General features: G+C 32.9%; 5 protein-coding genes across 5 annotated transcripts; 3 read left to right on the top strand and 2 right to left on the bottom strand. All coding sequences in view use genetic code 12, as the record gives it.

Moving 5' to 3' along the window:
• The first annotated feature begins 848 nt into the window (after window positions 1-848).
• Window positions 849-7918, top strand: RJT21DRAFT_119960 (uncharacterized protein). Its single transcript, XM_064881584.1, has 2 exons — window positions 849-2764; window positions 2789-7918. The coding sequence occupies exons 1-2, from the start codon at window positions 1084-1086 to the stop codon at window positions 7798-7800; spliced, it is 6693 nt and encodes a 2230-aa protein (XP_064738255.1). The 5' UTR covers window positions 849-1083; the 3' UTR covers window positions 7801-7918.
• Window positions 7919-8219: 301 nt separating this feature from the next.
• On the bottom strand, window positions 8220-8603 carry RJT21DRAFT_113652 (uncharacterized protein; the record flags this gene model as incomplete). The annotated part of the gene is made up of 1 exon (XM_064880186.1): window positions 8220-8603. One exon carries the CDS (start codon window positions 8601-8603, stop codon window positions 8220-8222), a length of 384 nt encoding a protein of 127 aa, XP_064738254.1.
• A 1040-nt stretch (window positions 8604-9643) lies between these two features.
• Window positions 9644-10687, top strand: RJT21DRAFT_113651 (uncharacterized protein; the record flags this gene model as incomplete). The annotated part of the gene is made up of 1 exon (XM_064880185.1): window positions 9644-10687. One exon carries the CDS (start codon window positions 9644-9646, stop codon window positions 10685-10687), a length of 1044 nt encoding a protein of 347 aa, XP_064738253.1.
• A 1619-nt stretch (window positions 10688-12306) lies between these two features.
• Window positions 12307-15399, top strand: GYP2 (Gyp2p). Its single transcript, XM_064884099.1, has one exon. The coding sequence runs from the start codon at window positions 12360-12362 to the stop codon at window positions 15195-15197; it is 2838 nt and encodes a 945-aa protein (XP_064738252.1). The 5' UTR covers window positions 12307-12359; the 3' UTR covers window positions 15198-15399.
• On the bottom strand, window positions 15268-17382 carry YME1 (i-AAA protease; the record flags this gene model as incomplete). The annotated part of the gene is made up of 1 exon (XM_064880184.1): window positions 15268-17382. The coding sequence occupies one exon, from the start codon at window positions 17380-17382 to the stop codon at window positions 15268-15270; it is 2115 nt and encodes a 704-aa protein (XP_064738251.1).
• Window positions 17383-17636: the final 254 nt, after the last annotated feature.

The following is a 17636-nucleotide window of genomic DNA, read 5'->3' as shown; positions in this document are numbered from 1 at the left end:
CTTGTTCATTATCGAGTAGTTAATCAAATCAATATTCATATATTTCGATGTTCATTGTATGATGAAGATATTAATAAGGATTTATCGGTATTTATTGATTATACTCGATTAGAATCATATGTTAATACAGATGGTACAGCCAAATTAGTGCTTACATTATTACATAGTTATCTAAATAGTGAAGGTCAGAATAAGCATGAAACATCATTATTCAGAAATGTCGAGTTTGTTATAAAGTTCGATACAGCCTTGACTTGTCATCATCATGATTATAATTATATATATTGTCATCCCGGTAATTTCAGTGTCCTTTTATCGGTAGGTAGGCTATCTATACCGTTGGATAAGATCAAGTTACCAGCCTCCAGCAAGAAGAGTAACACCACCACCACAACCACCACCACCAAAATCAATATTTCCAGTCGAATGGATGAGATTACCGATGCATTGAGTATCTTTTCCAAATTGGAATTACGATTGGAAGAAGTCACGTTAACCCATGGCGATATCTCCACCAATGCATCTAATTTCGCTACTGTATTATCTCATGAAGGGATATCACCAACAACAAGGGACACAGTATTAAAGTGTCACTTTTATGTAACATCATTAAAAGTTCATCATAAGGAATCTCAATGCTTTGAATTACCTACGGCCACATTCACCACTCTGTCTAATCCATTAGATTTCATTAAAGTGGCTGATTGTATTATATCTAATAATCATTATGATTCTAATAATACATTTATTAATTCCGATACTTCATTAATGCTAACGAGTCCAACAATAGATATCTATTATGATCAACTGGATATCATTTATTCATATTGTAGTAGTCGATTAAGTAAGAAGAATCAGAAATCTAGTGGTTCTTCCTTAACTCCGAAATTGATAGCTATCCTTCATAAATTAAAGGAAGTATCATTAAAAGTGGTGGTAGTAGAAACAAAAGTAAATCTTCATGTTCCTGATCCTAAGGATCCACTCACCTCATATGTTCGGAATTCAAAGGGGAATATAATTGTGACATTTTCATTATTATCATTCTTTCATCGATTCTATACCAAGAATTTCAATACCCTCATGACCAATAAGAGACGATCCAAACGATTCAGTTTGAATGGATTATTTAAACTCAAGAACTTTCGATTTGAAGCCGCTGGAAATTCCGTTCATCTTGCTAAAATCAATTTACTCTCGATCTTCAATATTGTTGAATCTACTTTATCATTAAAGATTTCCAGTAAAGATGTTAAAATTAAATCTGTCAATGCTGCAGTATTTCACCTTGTACGAGAATTCAGGAATCGATCAATTATTCATTTTAATGAGAAGTATGCCTACTTAACAGCCAAAAGTTTTCAACAATCTATCTTACCTCAAGTTGAAGATGAACAATTTGATCAAGTATACTATAATCTTTTTGAATTAGCTCCTAAATTCCTTGTATCATTTAAACTGACTATTACTAATATTCAAGCTGAGATTGTATGTAAGGATGGACTTCCATCCCATATTATATATGATGAAAAGCTTGAAAAAGATATTGATTTAAGTGAATATAAGCGAGGAGTTACCCTTCGATTGAATGATATATCGGTGATATATAAGAAACAAAAGGAAGATATTCATATGGGTATTAAATCCTTAGAAATGTTTACTGTTAGTGAATATACTACGGAATATATTGCTGATTTCGATCATGTGGAATGGCAAGGATCTGATTCAGAATTCACAGATATGTCATCATTAAATTCTCGAATCTCCATCAATAATATCGAAGGTGATGATGATGAAACATGGACTAATTCTCGAAAAGTTAAACGAGTATTAAGTATACGAGAGATTAGTCTTGGTAATCGTTCAACTAATGAAACCACTAAAGATATAAATCGTCTTCATCTTGAAATCCCTGAAGTTGATGGAAGAATGGATATCTTTTTCTTATGGTGTACTATCTATGCCAAGACACTTGTTAATTTATATGCTCCTACGGTTGAAAGTAATTGTCTGAAGGAAGAAATGAAACGACTCAGTGGACCTCTGAGTAAATTAAAGTTGGATATATCCGTTCATTCATTTGCTACGGTCATTAGACTACCTAATGATGTGGATGTTATGATTGAACTTGATAGCTTACGTATGAAGAATGCCTTAGTGGCTAATAGTACCACACTAAAATATGCTAGATTATATGTTATTCATCCATCTACCAAGCTTTGGACAAGACTTATAATCATTAAAGAGCCCTTGATTAATGTGGAGACTCATAAGATTATGGAACATACTCAAGTGGCTGTGTCGGCCGCCATTATACGACTTAATATTCCTCATCAATTCCTCTTTTATACAGTGATAGATAACTTTGTTACCTTATTTAAAACCATAACTCAACTCAATTATAACTTTCGAAATATGGGGTATGGAATCTATGACTATAGTCGAATCTTACCACAAGCCAAGCCAGCACCTAAGATCCCTAATGTCAATATTAAAACCAAAATGTTTGGACTCACCATTGAGAATGATCCATTTGAGAATGAGTTATCGTATATCTATGAATTGGGATTGGTGGAACAGAGAGAACGACTTAAGAAATGGAAGGAATTTGATAAGAAGGCCGAAGCCATGCGAAGTGGCGTTGAACCATCGATTGAGGATAAGATTAAGTTATCTTCTGTGCCTCCTCCAAGAAAGAAAGTGGGAGGAATCACTACCAACACCAACACCAACACCACCAACACCACCGCCAACACTACTATGGCCAATTCCAATTCCAATTCCAATTCCAATTCCAATTCCAATTCCAATTCTACTTCTACAAACACAACTACTGTTCCCAAATTCACTAGTCCACTTCGACAATTCTTTTCAGAAAGTGAACGAGCTCTGGGTAAGTCTGGAGGTAAAAGTTCTGCTGCCTCATCTACCAATATTAATGGTAAATCAGATACTGCAGAACAGGTGGAAGAAAAGATTCAAATGGCTAAGGAACATTTGGAATCTAATTTGGCTACGTCATGGATCGCCAAGTATAAGGTATTCCGAAAAGTTAAAGTGGATAGTTGGAAGAAACGATGTATACGAGCATGGGGAGATGATGTGGTTAGTGGGATTATTACTGAGAAATTTGATATTCTTGATCATCCTGAAGGTCCTACCTTAATGGGAGCTGTATTCCGAGATTTGGATTTGAATATCTCTCAAGCTGCTCTTCCTGATGTGGATCAATTCCTCTATGAATATGGTCAAAATCAACCTAAATTAGACTATTCTATCCTTGTCCCACTTTCATTCCATCTTCGAAGTCGTTCACTCTATGCATTCCTACGAGATTATCCACTCCCACTTGTATCATTTCCTGAGAATCATGACTTATCCAAACCCACTGTCAATATCTATGGAGATATAGTCATTAATGAGAAACTTGTTCATCGTAAAGAAGAAATGAGATTCATCTTTGTCCCCTTCTCTCCGGCTGTAACAGGGCATAAGTTTGAAGATAGTTTCTATTCGGTGTTCATTCCAAGAACGTTAACTCCCGTTAAGTTTATGGTTAATTTAACTTGTGATTTGAATACTGATAGAGCCTGTATGATTTCTTGGTGTAAATCTTATCAAGCAGCTATGCTGGCTGCTTCTATGGCATTTGATAATTTTACTAAACCTAAAATTGATGATAGTCCATTAGGATGGTGGGATAAAGTAGCATTATTACTTCATGGGAAAGTTAAATTTAATATTGCTAATGAGTTATGTCTTCATATTAAGAGTTCGACTAATCCCTATGAATTAGTAGGAAAGAATGCAGGATTTGTATTCTGTTGGAAGAATAATGTGAGTCTTCGAATTAATGAGACTGGTCAACTGAAGGAATTAATTATATTAGAGAGTGATGATTTTGTACTTGGAATTCCTAATTATTCCATTCAAGAACGTAAGACTTGGAGTTTATTCTATGATGAAATGGAAGAATATGTACCAGATATTGATCTGGAAGCTAAGAAATTTAGTAAACGAGTTATGAAGTTGAGTTCAGCCAATAAAGTTCAATGGACTTTGGGGATTTTACTTGAACGGAATAAGAATGGGACGGCAATTTTAAGTGATGATCAAGAGAGAACTAGTGAATTTAAACCTCATTATGATGTGGTAGTGACTAGTCCACAATTTGAATGGCATCCAGATTCTTATGCTAAGTATAGATCAGATTATATTCATATGGCAATATCAGTAATTTCTACTTCAGCAGAAGGGAATTCTCATAATGCTGTATATTTAACACCATTAACATTCCATTACTTCTTTACGTGGTGGAATCTATTGAAGAACCATACATCTTTACCCATTAGACAAGGTCGATTATTTCATGATAAAGTGGCTGATCCATCTCATGTTAAAATGGGTCCTCATCTTGTGACATTAAAGTATCAATTAGTACTTGATCCATTAACTGTATCTCATATGTATATGCATTCACATTCATCCAAATCTGGTCATGAACGTATAGCCTTTACCGGTTTAAAGGGTAAATGTACTCGGTTCTCATTAGATCTTCATCAACGTAAAGAAGTAGTAACGTATGTCAATAAGAAATTAAATATTGAAAATAAAGTACAACACTTTAAGATGAATCAGGGAGAAATTAATGCCCATGAAACTGATTTACGATTTGTTAATGCCATATTTAAGGATACATCCATGAGAGGACAATTGGCCTCATTTTTAAATGGAAGTGTTCATGAATCTATATCATCTCCTAACTATTCTGAAACCACTTCAAAGTTTAAGAATTGGACAGATAATGTTGATGTATTTGATAATGATTTCTCATGGGTTGATCCTGATGATTTTATTGAACTTGAAGTTAGAGGTCCGTTATCTCCTTATCCTCATATCACAGTTATTCCCTTTTGTTTTACTCCTAAATTCAGTTATGTGAGAGAGTATTCTCTTCACAAGGATGGTACTTATCCATTTGGTCATGAACATTCTCATGATTGTCTTATGGGAATGGCTAAGCCGGAAGAGACTCAAGCATTGCTTCTTAAGAGACGAATGAAGACACTTGAGAGTGATATAAAGACAAGTAAATCAGTACTTGAGACTTGTGGTGGTACTGGCACTACAGCTGATCGAATTAAACTCGATCTTAAGGTTCAACAGGAGAAGTTGGAGGTTGTTCAGTCACTTTATGAAGGGTTTGTTGATTCAGATCTGGGTCTGCGTCTGCGTCTGCATCTGAGTCATGGACTGGGTCATGAATCGGATACGGATAGTCTTGACCTTGCCCGAAGCACGTCTCGTTCCTTATCAGTATACTCGAGTCATGCATCTTATATAGGACTTGGAGCCTGTGTAGTGGGAGGTGTTAGTCAATTCCATAATCGATTCATTGTTCATAATTTACAATTGAAATGGAATAACTCGTTACGAGATTTGTTTATTGAGTATATACAACGAGTCAGTGATCGTAAATCTCATGTATACTATATGAGTAAACGAGCAGTTGATTTAGTTGAAAGTGTTATAAATTCCAGTGTTGAACGAGAGGGAGATGAAGTACCAGATACTCAAGGAACAGCCTTTACTCGAGAATTTAAGAGTGGAGAAGAAGTAATTAATGGATTTAATGATGAGATTGATGAGATGGATGATCCATTATATGAACCCGAATATAAATATCTTGTTAAATTCATTCATCCTCAAATACAATTAGTAAGTCTGAAGACGGTTGACTCATGTATGATTATTACTAGCCGAGATTTAGAAATGAGAATCATTGATGTTAATATGGGTAATACCAATCAAATCATTAATGATAGTTCATTACTGAATCTTGTAGAGTCTCGATATGGAGTGTTGTTTAAGGATTCTCATGTGTTTGTATTTAATCGTCAAGATAGTGGAATTATGCATCCTGAAATCGCCTATGGAAATGAAAATCAAGCAGTCAATGTTAATTGGCCTCCATGGCTTGAATGTGAAGTATGTTATGATACTTCATGGGCCAAGACTCAACTTATTATTGAACGGAATTCTATGGCATTAGTATTAAAGAAACCCAATTTCTTATTTTCTGAAAATAATGCTGTTAATCAAAGTAATGAGATTGTAGTACAATTGGCCAAGATTGTTATTAATGCTACATCTCAACAGTATAGTAGTATGTTCTATGTAATTACAGATTTACTTGTTCATGGTAAGACTAAACGAGATGAATTACTTAATCGTCTTGATAAGATTATGTCACTTTCAGATTCTGCTGATTTTCAAGGATTAGATGATAGAGTTCGGAATCTTCAATTTACTATTCGAGAGTATAATAATTTACTTTTAAAATTAGACTTTAAGAGTATTGATATTAATGCCCAAGAGAAGGAACAATTACGAATCTTGGAACTTGAATTAGAACGTCTGAAAGTTGAACTTAGTGTACTTATGAAAGGGTTGGGACTGAGATATAAACAACAATCCACTAAACAAAGTAGTAGATTCTGGAATATCTTGGCTGATCAAGTGATTTGGCATTTATTAGATGATAATCGTGAACCATTTATTGATTTTGCCTTAGCTTCATCTCGTTATACTCGTATAGATTCATATGATGGATCTGATATTCATAAAGTTGAAGTTAGTATGATTCAAGGATTTAATTTACAAGAAGGTACTGTATATCCAGAATTATTACGACCTTATTTAGATGGTAAAGATATGGATTCACCAGGAATTAAACAAACTATTGGGAAATGTGCTGATAATCCTCCAATCATTGAAATGACTTGGAAAATGTTGGAAGATGTTGGAGGTATCCCTATCATTCAACATGCTAAATTAGCCATTCAACCGTTAAAAGTTGAATTGGATTATAATACGGCTAAGGCCTTATTTAAGTATATGTTCCCTGATTCAGATACTGAATCAGATGATTTAGAACGAGACTTGTATGGAGATGATGAAGAAGATGAAGAAGCAGAAGGTGAAGCCGATGGTGAAGCTGATGATTCAGAAGAGAGTATCTTTTCCAATAATAAACCATCACGGAATCCATTCAAGAACTTTATAGCTAAGCATCGATCCCCATCGAGTAGTCGATCTCTGATGGATACAAACTTTGATAATACTACTAATGAAGTAGCATCATCACGAGCTTCATCAGATAATTTATCGCTTGCATCAGAAACTCAAGAAAAGGTTAATCAACTCTTGAAACCAAAGAAGAAAGATAAGTATACCGAAGAAGGAGATGATATCTCTATTATTATCAGTAGATCATTGAAATATAAATCAATGATAGAAGTTGAAGTGGCTAGCTTTAAATTATATGCTAGTTTTAAAGCTCCTAAACATCTTAATATTCTTGATGTTCATAAACTTCGACTTAATATTCCTAACTTAAAATATACCAATAAGATTTGGTCAGGTGAAGATTTTTGTGTTAGACTTCGGAAAGATATTATTAAAATCATTTTAAATCATACCGGGAAAATTATTGGGAATAAATTTAAGTATAGAAATCGGAATGCTGTGGCTGAACCTTTGAAACAAATATCTGATTATGCATCTTTTATGACCATTAAAGATTTACAACTGCTTGGGCGTGCTCGTGATACTGCTCGAACTCATCTTGATGAAAATCATCATGGTCATGTTCATCCTCATGCTCATCATCATCATCATAATCTTAAGAAATCTCGGACTTATTCTAATAATGCCTTTGCATTTGATGGGTATCTTAAGGATATTACTGATGAGGGAGAGGAATCCGATACCTCTGTGGCAGTAGATACTACTGTCTAGTCGATATTATAGGGTGTTTATAGAATATGTAATATAATTATGAATTGAATAAGTAAATTGCGCTACTGTGTAAAAAGGAAACAGCTCTATGTTAAAATTGGAATAAACAAATAGTTAGGGAATTGAATGGTATTTACAAAACACTAAACAACCGTAGACGAAAGCCCTTACTTTGGATGAGCATAAAGTACACTTGAAAACTAGAGGAATATTTAAGAAAGTACATGATTAATCTCATAAAAAGAATACTGCGAAAACAGAATTTAACTTATAAACACTAGCTAATTAAATTATTAAAACTATGAGGGTCAATTACACTTTAGACCATAAGTAAATGGTAAGCAAAATGCTTGTTGGTTTATCCATACCAGAACTTTCTTTGATGACTATCTATCAATAGACTATGGAAAGTATTATATTTAAGAAATCAAAGAAGACTTGAAATCATCTTGAATATCATTGAAAGTTGCAATCGATTCATTTGGTTTCAAATACTCCGTAAATAAAACCAGTCCAAAAATTGCAGCAATTAAAACAGTGTTTCCTACTGTAATACCTTTTACCCAGAAGATCAAGGATTGATCTGTGTTAATTATTTGAGATACATTATACCACTCTAATATGACTGTAAAGCAAAGGAAAATCAATCCTATGGTCAAGTTTCGATTCGGATTATTTTCTTCAAAATTATAATACTTTTTAATTGAAGTATGGCACAAGCATCTTAAGCCTTCAGTTACAATAATGATATAATATAACAACACCGGAAAAACAATAATAATAGTCTTCAAAAATACAGACATAATTGACAATATAGTTGAACTTAAAATTGCTACAGGAGGATTAAAAATTCTTAATTCGGCGTTTGCTTGTCGTATTTATACTGCACAATTGACAGATTATAAATTCTTGTGCTTATAGTATAAGGGGCAGAAAATTTAAAAGTATTTTCTTCTATGCAACGAAAATAAACCCTCTTTTAGAATGAACTAATCTTATAATTGTGTTGAAATCGCGAAAACAAATCAGTAGTGCATTGTTTAAGTAACATGTGAATCACTTTAAGTAATGTGTGAATCACTTTAAGTAATGTGTGAATCACTTTAAAGTAGTGGATAAAGAAAGAAGATTCTTCGTTGACATGATGTTCTGTGATTTGTTGGTGTTCGTGTTCTTGTGTTCAAAGGAAAGTCATGAATCCGGATAATGGAGGAAATAAGAGTTATCCAAAATAATTATAATTACGGGTATTAGGACAGGATTGCCTGATACTTTGTTCTATTTTTACGACAGGCTTTAAGCCCCCTTTGTACCGAAATATGTTCCGTATTGTTATGAGGAAATCGTACAAAATAATAATATATTTTCTGGGGTAATTTTTGACAACTTAAATGAATTCTAAAACAAATATGATAACATATTGCTTTTAACCTATTGTTCCTGCTAATTCTTTCTTATAATATTCAACAATAGATAGCGTAATCCTTTCAAAATGGTGCCAAATATAGTACTTATTTGTATTCTAGAAGCATGATATGCGGCTGAACGTCATAACACTTACTTGGAAGTTACTTGGAAGTTACTTGGAAGTTACTTGATATGTAGAAATACAATGCGTAACTGTAATAGAATGGTGAAGACAATGCGTAACTGTAATGGAATAATAAAGACAATGCGGTACTGTAATAGTTATCATTCCACTTTTTAGGTAGATATTTCAGTTATTTTTAGGTTAATCCAATTAGGACATGTAATTAACTCAAGAATTGAGACTATTTATTTAAACAGAATTCCCGAACTGAAATTTGATTATAATTAAGTAGCAATTAGACATTGGCACATAATGGTTCAGTTATTCAGCAGTTCACAGAAGACCACGAAAATTTTTGCTGCTCTTTCAGCAGTAATAATGGTATCTTTGTTTTTAAGTTTTTGCAGTACAGAATTTATGCCAAATGGATTAGATTATGCAGACAATGAACCTGTAATTTTAAGAAAAAGATGGCCGGCTTGGTTGATTGGTGCTGGAACATTTTTATTTGCTGCCGTTGCAAAAGGAGCGGAGATTGGTGTTAATCTATTCTGCAGTCCGGAGTTGCTCGAAGCAGTTGTTATGACTGGAAACTTTGAAGGAGTTATTCCATGTGTTGCTTGTGCTTCTCTTTATGTGTTGGGTGGTGCTATATCTGCAGCCTTTGCTACAGAAGGAGCCGCAAATGGTTGGGAGTGGTTTCAAGGTAATGGTGTGACTGGAAAGAGAGATTTGGAAGATTATAAAGGATACTACATGAACTCTTTTACAAATTCTTTGCATTATTCTTCAACGGATTTGGAAGTGGAATTTAATGCCAATTATTCGTCGTTATTGGAAGCAATTCCCCACCAATTATTATTCGTGGGAGTTAGTACTCCAAACGGCACAGAATTATTTGATGGATTGTCCAATAGCATTAAGAAAAGGGATTTAAACGAGTTTGATCATTCTAAATTTCCTTTGATTCATGTTACGTTTGCGGTAGACAACAGGACAACAACAATACTTTCCACTTACGGTAACATAGAGCAGGGTTTAACTGACTTAACTTGGAATACACCTCCGGATTCGTTAGAAAAGAGGTCCAGCAACGAAGTTACTTATGTTTCATTTAATTCATACGGTCTAAACATGGACTTGGCAAGAAATTTTGAAGCGAGCGATCACACTGTGGCTCATACTGTAGCTGAGAGCTTAAGTGATCTGTCCTGGGTCAATTATTATGATGGTATTGCTAGCAAATACTGTATGGCCCTCGGAACCAACGACAAAGCTGGCGTAGACAGCATTATTGTGGGAGAAGTATACGTGCAAGCTTATGGAGGAATTGATAATGAATGCGATAGTTTCTGAATTCTTTTTATTTATTACCCGGTACTTTCTTATCACACGATGTGTATCACTTGTCGCTTGACGTATTTCTTATACTTAGTTCTCAATTGGAGTATTTTACTTCTTATTTTAGGTTGTTTATTCTTCTTATTGGACTAGTTAACTTCTATTTATATTTTCTTAACCCTTAGGCTAATAGCCTTGGGAATACTGCTGAGTCGAATTTATTCGTACCAATTATTGTTCAAACCATTCAATACAATTTATTCAAAGCACATTTATTTGTAATTACTCTAACACAATCAAAGTTTTGATGTTTCATGTTTTACTTATAATAATGTCTACCGAATTTGAGCTACCACTGAGATCAATTTTGGAAATTTGCATACCTTTCTTTAACGACTATATATTATGGAAAGTATTATATTTAAGAAATCAAAGAAGACTTGAAATTTAAGGGATTCTAGTTATCTTGAATATCATTGAAAGTTGCAATCGATTCATTTGGTTTCAAACACTCTGCAAAAAAGACTAGTGAAGAAATTGAAGCAATAAAAACAGCGATTCCTACTGTAATGCATTTTATCCAAAATATCAATGATTGATCTGTGGTAGTCATTTGATCTATATTAAACCCCTCTAATAGGACTGAAAGGCAAAAGAGAATCAATCCTATGACGAAGTTTTGAATCCGACTATTTTCTTCAAAATTATGACACTTCTTAACAGAAAGACGCAAGAAGAATCTTAAACTATCAGTTACAAGAAAAATAAATTGTAATACAATTGGGAAAAGTATAAATAACAGACTTAAAAAATTCAGACATAATTGACAATATTGTTAGTTAAAATTGCTACACAATTTCATAATCTGCCAAATGAACAGTATAAATAATCTCAAGAAATTTTTCGCTTACAGTATGACAGGATTGCCTGATATTGTTCTATTTTAAGGGGTTTTGGTCCGCCTCCTTTGTTAGCTTTGTTCCATAAAAAAAAATAATGATATATTTTCTGCAAAATTATGGGGAAAATTTATTACAACTTTAAAAGAGGATTCTAAAACAAATATAAAAACATATAGCTTTAAACCTGACAATTGATTCTTATAATATTCAACAATAGATAACGTATTACTCCAAAATGGTGCCAAATATAGTACTTATTTGAAATTAAGAAGTATGATATGCGGCTGAACGTAATATCATTTACTTGGGAAAGTATACTTGATATGTAGCCAAACAAGGCGGAAAGTTATTGCAATGTTTATCATTCCAATTTTGGGTTTCAATCCAAAAAAGACATCTAATTAACTTAAGAATTGAGACTACTTATTATTAACCAGAATTCCCGAACTAAAGTTTGATTATAATAAAGTAGTGATTAGAAACAGGCACATACTGGTTTAGCTATTCAGCAGCTCATAGAAGACAATCAGATACCTCTGTGATAGTAAATAATACTGTCTAGTTGATAACATGTGAATGTTTATACAATATAATATAATTATGCTATCATGTAACACATGTGACTTGAGTTGTGACTCGTCGCGTGACTTGCTCACCCTCGAAATTCTTATCCTCTTCCCTTCCCCCCCGGAAATCCTCCTGTATGAACACGCATTTGAGTCTTCACTACTACTTCTTACATTAACTATTACATTAACTATTCATAATTAAGTATCAATTGAACTATGGCATTCCTCGACTCAATCCGTGAACGGGCCGTGTCGACCCTCAACCAGGTGCTTGACCGGAAACCGAACCGAGGATTGTCTCCACAAGAAGTGTTTTGTCGAGAGTATAACTTACCCAATGGAGAAGTTATCCTTCATGATACTCTAGCAGAAGTACTGATTGTATCGGATAATTCAAAAATTGGATATAAAGATTTAGGACCAATTGCTCAAGGTAAAGTATATATAACTGAACATTTTTTAGTATTCCGAGATAATTATGATCGACTTAATTGTTCATTTACTCTTCACCTTTCAGCTGTTAAAAAAGTTGAAAGAAGTCAAACATCAAATTATGATTTTACTTTAACTATAACAACTCATAGTAAACTTAATATAGTTCTTTCATTAGTGGGATTACGGAATAATCTGGAAAGATTTGGTCAAGTATTAAAGATTACTCTAAAGAAGAATCTTGCCAATATTAAGAAACTTCAACCATTTATTCAAACTTGTTATTCAGAATATCTTTTAGCAAAAAATCATGTTTCAAATGAAAAAATTGAACATATGCCTAATGGAGGTTTAGGACTTGTATTTAAATTTCCTGGTAATCCAAGAGAACAACGAGATAAATCTAAAATGAAATTATGGTTTGATTTATTTCGAGCTGATGGTAGAAATTTATCATTAATTAAAACTCCAATGTTTTATAAATTAATTAGAGTAGGATTACCTAATCGATTAAGAGGAGAAATATGGGAATTATGTTGTGGATCAATGTATTTAAGACTTGATAATCAAGATGAATATCATTTAATTTTAGAAGCTAATAAGAATAAAAAATCGTTAGCCGTTGATGAAATTGAAAAAGATTTAAATCGGTCACTTCCTGAATATGCTGCTTATCAAAGTGTTGAAGGAATTTCTCGATTAAGAAATGTTTTAACAGCATATTCATGGAAAAATCCCGAAATTGGTTATTGTCAAGCAATGAATATTGTTGTTGCTGCTTTATTAATTTATATGTCTGAAGAACAAGCATTTTGGCTATTAAATTTATTAGTTGATAGAATTGTTCCTGGTTATTATTCAAAAACTATGTATGGAACTTTATTAGATCAAAAAGTATTTGAATCATTAGTTCAAAGTTGTATGCCATTATTATGGGATCATATAACTAAAAATGATATTCAATTATCAGTAGTTTCATTACCATGGTTTTTATCATTATATTTAAGTTCTATGCCATTAGTATTTGCGTTTAGAATTCTTGATGTATTCTTTCTTCAAGGTCCAAAAACTTTATTTCAAGTGGCTTTAGCAATTTTAAAAATTAATGGTGAAGCCCTTTTACAATCGGAAGATGATGGAAGTTTTATATCAATTATAAAAACTTATTTTCATGAATTAGATCAATCAGCTCATCCAACATCTCCAAATCCAAAATATAAATCTATTACAAAATTTCAAGAATTATTAGTTACTGCATTTAAAGAATTTTCAAATATAACTGAAGATACTATTGAAAATCATCGATATAAACATCGAGATGGAATTTTTCAAAATATTTCAACTTTTGTTAGACGAACAGAATTAAGAAATTTACCCAAGACTAATAATATTGATAGTGATACTTTAAGTATTATTTATGATAGATTTTATTCAATTGTTCAAGCTGATGTTACAGTAGGTACTGGATCTAATTTTATGGATTTTAAATCATTTAGACAATTTATGGCTGAAACTTGTGATTGGGTTCAACCAAATATTAATAATGATAAACGTCAAGATGTATTTCTTAATCATTTATTTGCTCAATGGGATTCTGAAGGTCAAAGATTAATTACTTTAGCCGATCTTGTTGTTGGATTAAATAAATTAATTGATCCTGATTTAATGACTTCAATGTCAAATTTCTTTCAATTATATGATTATAAAAATTCTGGAAAACTTGATAGAGAATGTATACTTCAAGTATCAGAAGATTTACTTAATATAACTAATCCATGGAAAGATGGAATTTTACTTGATCAAATTACTGAAACTGCCATTGAAAATGCTGTAGCTGATGAAGTTTATAAAGCTCAAGCATCCAATAAAGAAGAAGACAAAGGTGAAGGTGAAGATGAAGATGATAAACATGTTACTACTACTAGTACTACTACTAATAATCATATTAAATTACCATCAGAAGTTAATATTGATAAAGAAAAATTTGCTGCTTTACAAAGTCAACGGTATTTACAAGCTGCTAGTACATTTATTCAACGAGCTTTTGAATATGCTCAACCAGAAGAAGAAGAAATCCTTATAAAAGATTTAGCAATTGATAATACTATTGCTCATAATGCAGCTCTTAATCCCAATTCTCCAGTATTCCTAAACCTCCCCACATTCCGGATGGTAATCTTGGCAGATGAGACTTATGAATTATTCTTTAGTCATACATTAAGAAATTCCATCCATTTAGATAAACCACTCGATTCCAAGTTTGATACCATGCGGAATTTGAAGGGGATGTTCGATGGATTATTGGCTGATGGGATTAAAGTAGCCAATAAAGTTCGACAACGAATGGATAGTGCGGCCAGTAGTGCACTTAATCCAATAGCTAATAGTGATGCATCATCAAGTAGATCCGCCAAGAGTCGAATCCAAGAAGATGAAGAAGAAGAAAGAGATGATGATTTAGGAGTTATATCAATTGATGAAGATATCCTTATGTCTCAGGAGACTCAAGGAGTGGATGGAGGACATTCTGAAAATGGAAAACCTCCTCCCCCAACTTCTAAAACTACTACTAGTAGTAGTGCTGGTAGTGCCAGTAACTTAATCGAGTTTGATTTATTATAAGAATATAGAAAATATATGACATAAGATAAATACTAACAATGCTAAAGTATGTGAGGTGGGGGTATATTATTTACACGGGGATAGTAAAATCCTTTCTATCTTCATTAGTTTTAGGAGTCTTTATAACAGTATTAGAAACAATCTTTTGTTTATTAATGGTTTCTCCTCGAACAATTCTTTCCATTTCTTCTCTTGTTAAAGTTTCATATTCCAATAATCCTTCCGCTAATCTTTTTAATTCAATTTTTTTATTTTCTAATAATTTTCTGGTTCTATCTTCACTTGAAATTAAGAAATCTCGAACTTCTTTATCAGCCATATTTCTTAATTCTGGTGACCACAGTTCCCAATTATCGGATAATTTAATGGGTCCAATTAAATCACTCATACCATAAGAAGTTACCATGGCTCTTGCAACTCCTGTAGCATTTGATAAATCACTTGAACATCCACTTGTAACATTTTCTTTACCATTAATCATTTCTTCAGCAATTTTACCTCCCATACATACATCTAATCTTGCAAAACATTCTTTTTTACTCATATCTACTTTATCCATTTCTGGTAATTGAAATGTTATACCTAAAGCTCTACCTCTTGGTAATATAGTTGCTTTATATAATGGTGTTGCCCCTTTTGAAAACATTGCCATAATTGCATGACCTGCTTCATGATAAGCAGTATTAATTCTTGATTCTTCAGTTATAACCATCTTCTTTTTAGCAGCTCCCATTAAAATTTTATCTTTAGCCCATTCAAAATGTCCCATATCAACAGCAGGTGCAGATAATTGTGAAGCATGAACTGCCGCTTGATTAACTAAATTCATTAATTCTGCTCCACTTAAACCAGGGGTACCTCTAGCAATAATTGAAGGATCAACATCTTCAGCAGTTTCAACATTTTTCATATGATGTTTTAAAATATCAATTCTACCTCTAACATCAGGTAAATCTACAATAACTTCTTTATCAAATCTTCCTGGTCTTGTTAATGCCTTATCAAGAGATTCTGGAAAATTAGTGGCACCAATAATAATAATTCCCAGAGTTTGAGAGAATCCATCAAGTTCAACTAATAATTGATTTAAAGTTTGTTTTGCATAAGCTTGATCTTTTGGATTTCTTTTACCTCCAATAGCATCTAATTCATCAATAAATATAATTGCTGGAGATTTATCTCTTGCTTGAGAAAATAATTCTCGAATTCTTTTAGCTCCAACCCCAACATATAATTCATCAAATTCTGATCCTGACATAAAGAAAAATGGTACTCCTGCTTCACCAGCAGTTGCTCTTGCTAATAAAGTTTTACCAGTACCTGGAGGTCCAGTTAAAAGTACACCTTTTGGTAATTTACCTCCAAGACCAGTAAATTTAGCTGGATCCTTTAAGAAATCAACAATTTCTTCTAATTCAGCTCGTGCTTCATCACAACCTTGAACATCAGAAAATTTAACGGTTGATTGAGATACATCAATAGATTTATCAGATACTTCATTATTTTTAAATATAGTACCATTTTCAACTAAATAATTAAATGCATTAGTTGCACCATAAGTTAATAAAGCTACTGGTATAAGCCATTTTAACCATTTAGAAAGTATAGTTAATAAGGATTCACTAACAATCACATGAACTGGTTCATATCTTGACCCAAATCCATGAGGTATTGAACCTCCCATTGGACCATTAATATTATTATTTGAATTGGTATTATTAGCCATTTGACTCAGTAATGATCGAGCTACTTGTTCAGCTTTACCCTTTTTACCGATTTTATTTAATGCATCAATATATAATGAAGTACAATCAGGTGATGAAGCTATACCAGGAGTTTCATATCTTTGAACTACAATATGAGGATAATTATTAGCTAATAAAGATTTATAAAATTCAGCTTGAGCTGTTGTATTATTAAGATCACTATTAGCGATTTGTTCTTGAGATTGTAATAGACTTACTGTTGAACTAGATACTATAAATCTTTGATTTATAAGAGGAGTTTGACGATATTGACGAGATTTTGATGATGGCGTTGATGATGGTAATGGTAATGGTAATGGATGTTGACCGAGGAGAGCTCGAGATGAGAACTTTCGGAGTGCTAAAGTGGATGAACCCATAAGAACGTTTCGGAGGGTTATCCGAACCGATGGGTTATGTAAAGTGGCCAACAGTAACATTTGTTAGTGGTAGATAAGGTGAAGTAGAGTATTAGATGAGGTAACCAAAGACCGGGACGGGCATTTATAGAATGTTGGAGAATTCTGCGACATGCGACATCAGAGAGTGAGTGTGAGAGTGAGTGTGAGACATAGTGACCGAGACATTAGAGTCACAGTACTTATAGTGATAATAGTAGATAGTATAGAGATAGTATAGAGATAGTGGAGTGGTGCAGTACATAGTGGTACAGTACATAGTAGTATAGTGGTGT

Source organism: Scheffersomyces amazonensis (genome assembly GCF_036850825.1).
Source record: "Scheffersomyces amazonensis strain UFMG-HMD-26.3 chromosome Unknown RJT21scaffold_3, whole genome shotgun sequence".
In the NCBI taxonomy this organism is placed as follows: Eukaryota; Fungi; Ascomycota; class Pichiomycetes; order Serinales; family Debaryomycetaceae; genus Scheffersomyces; species Scheffersomyces amazonensis.
Note: the sequence above shows the minus strand (reverse complement) of the source record. Positions and strands in the feature narration are given on the sequence as shown.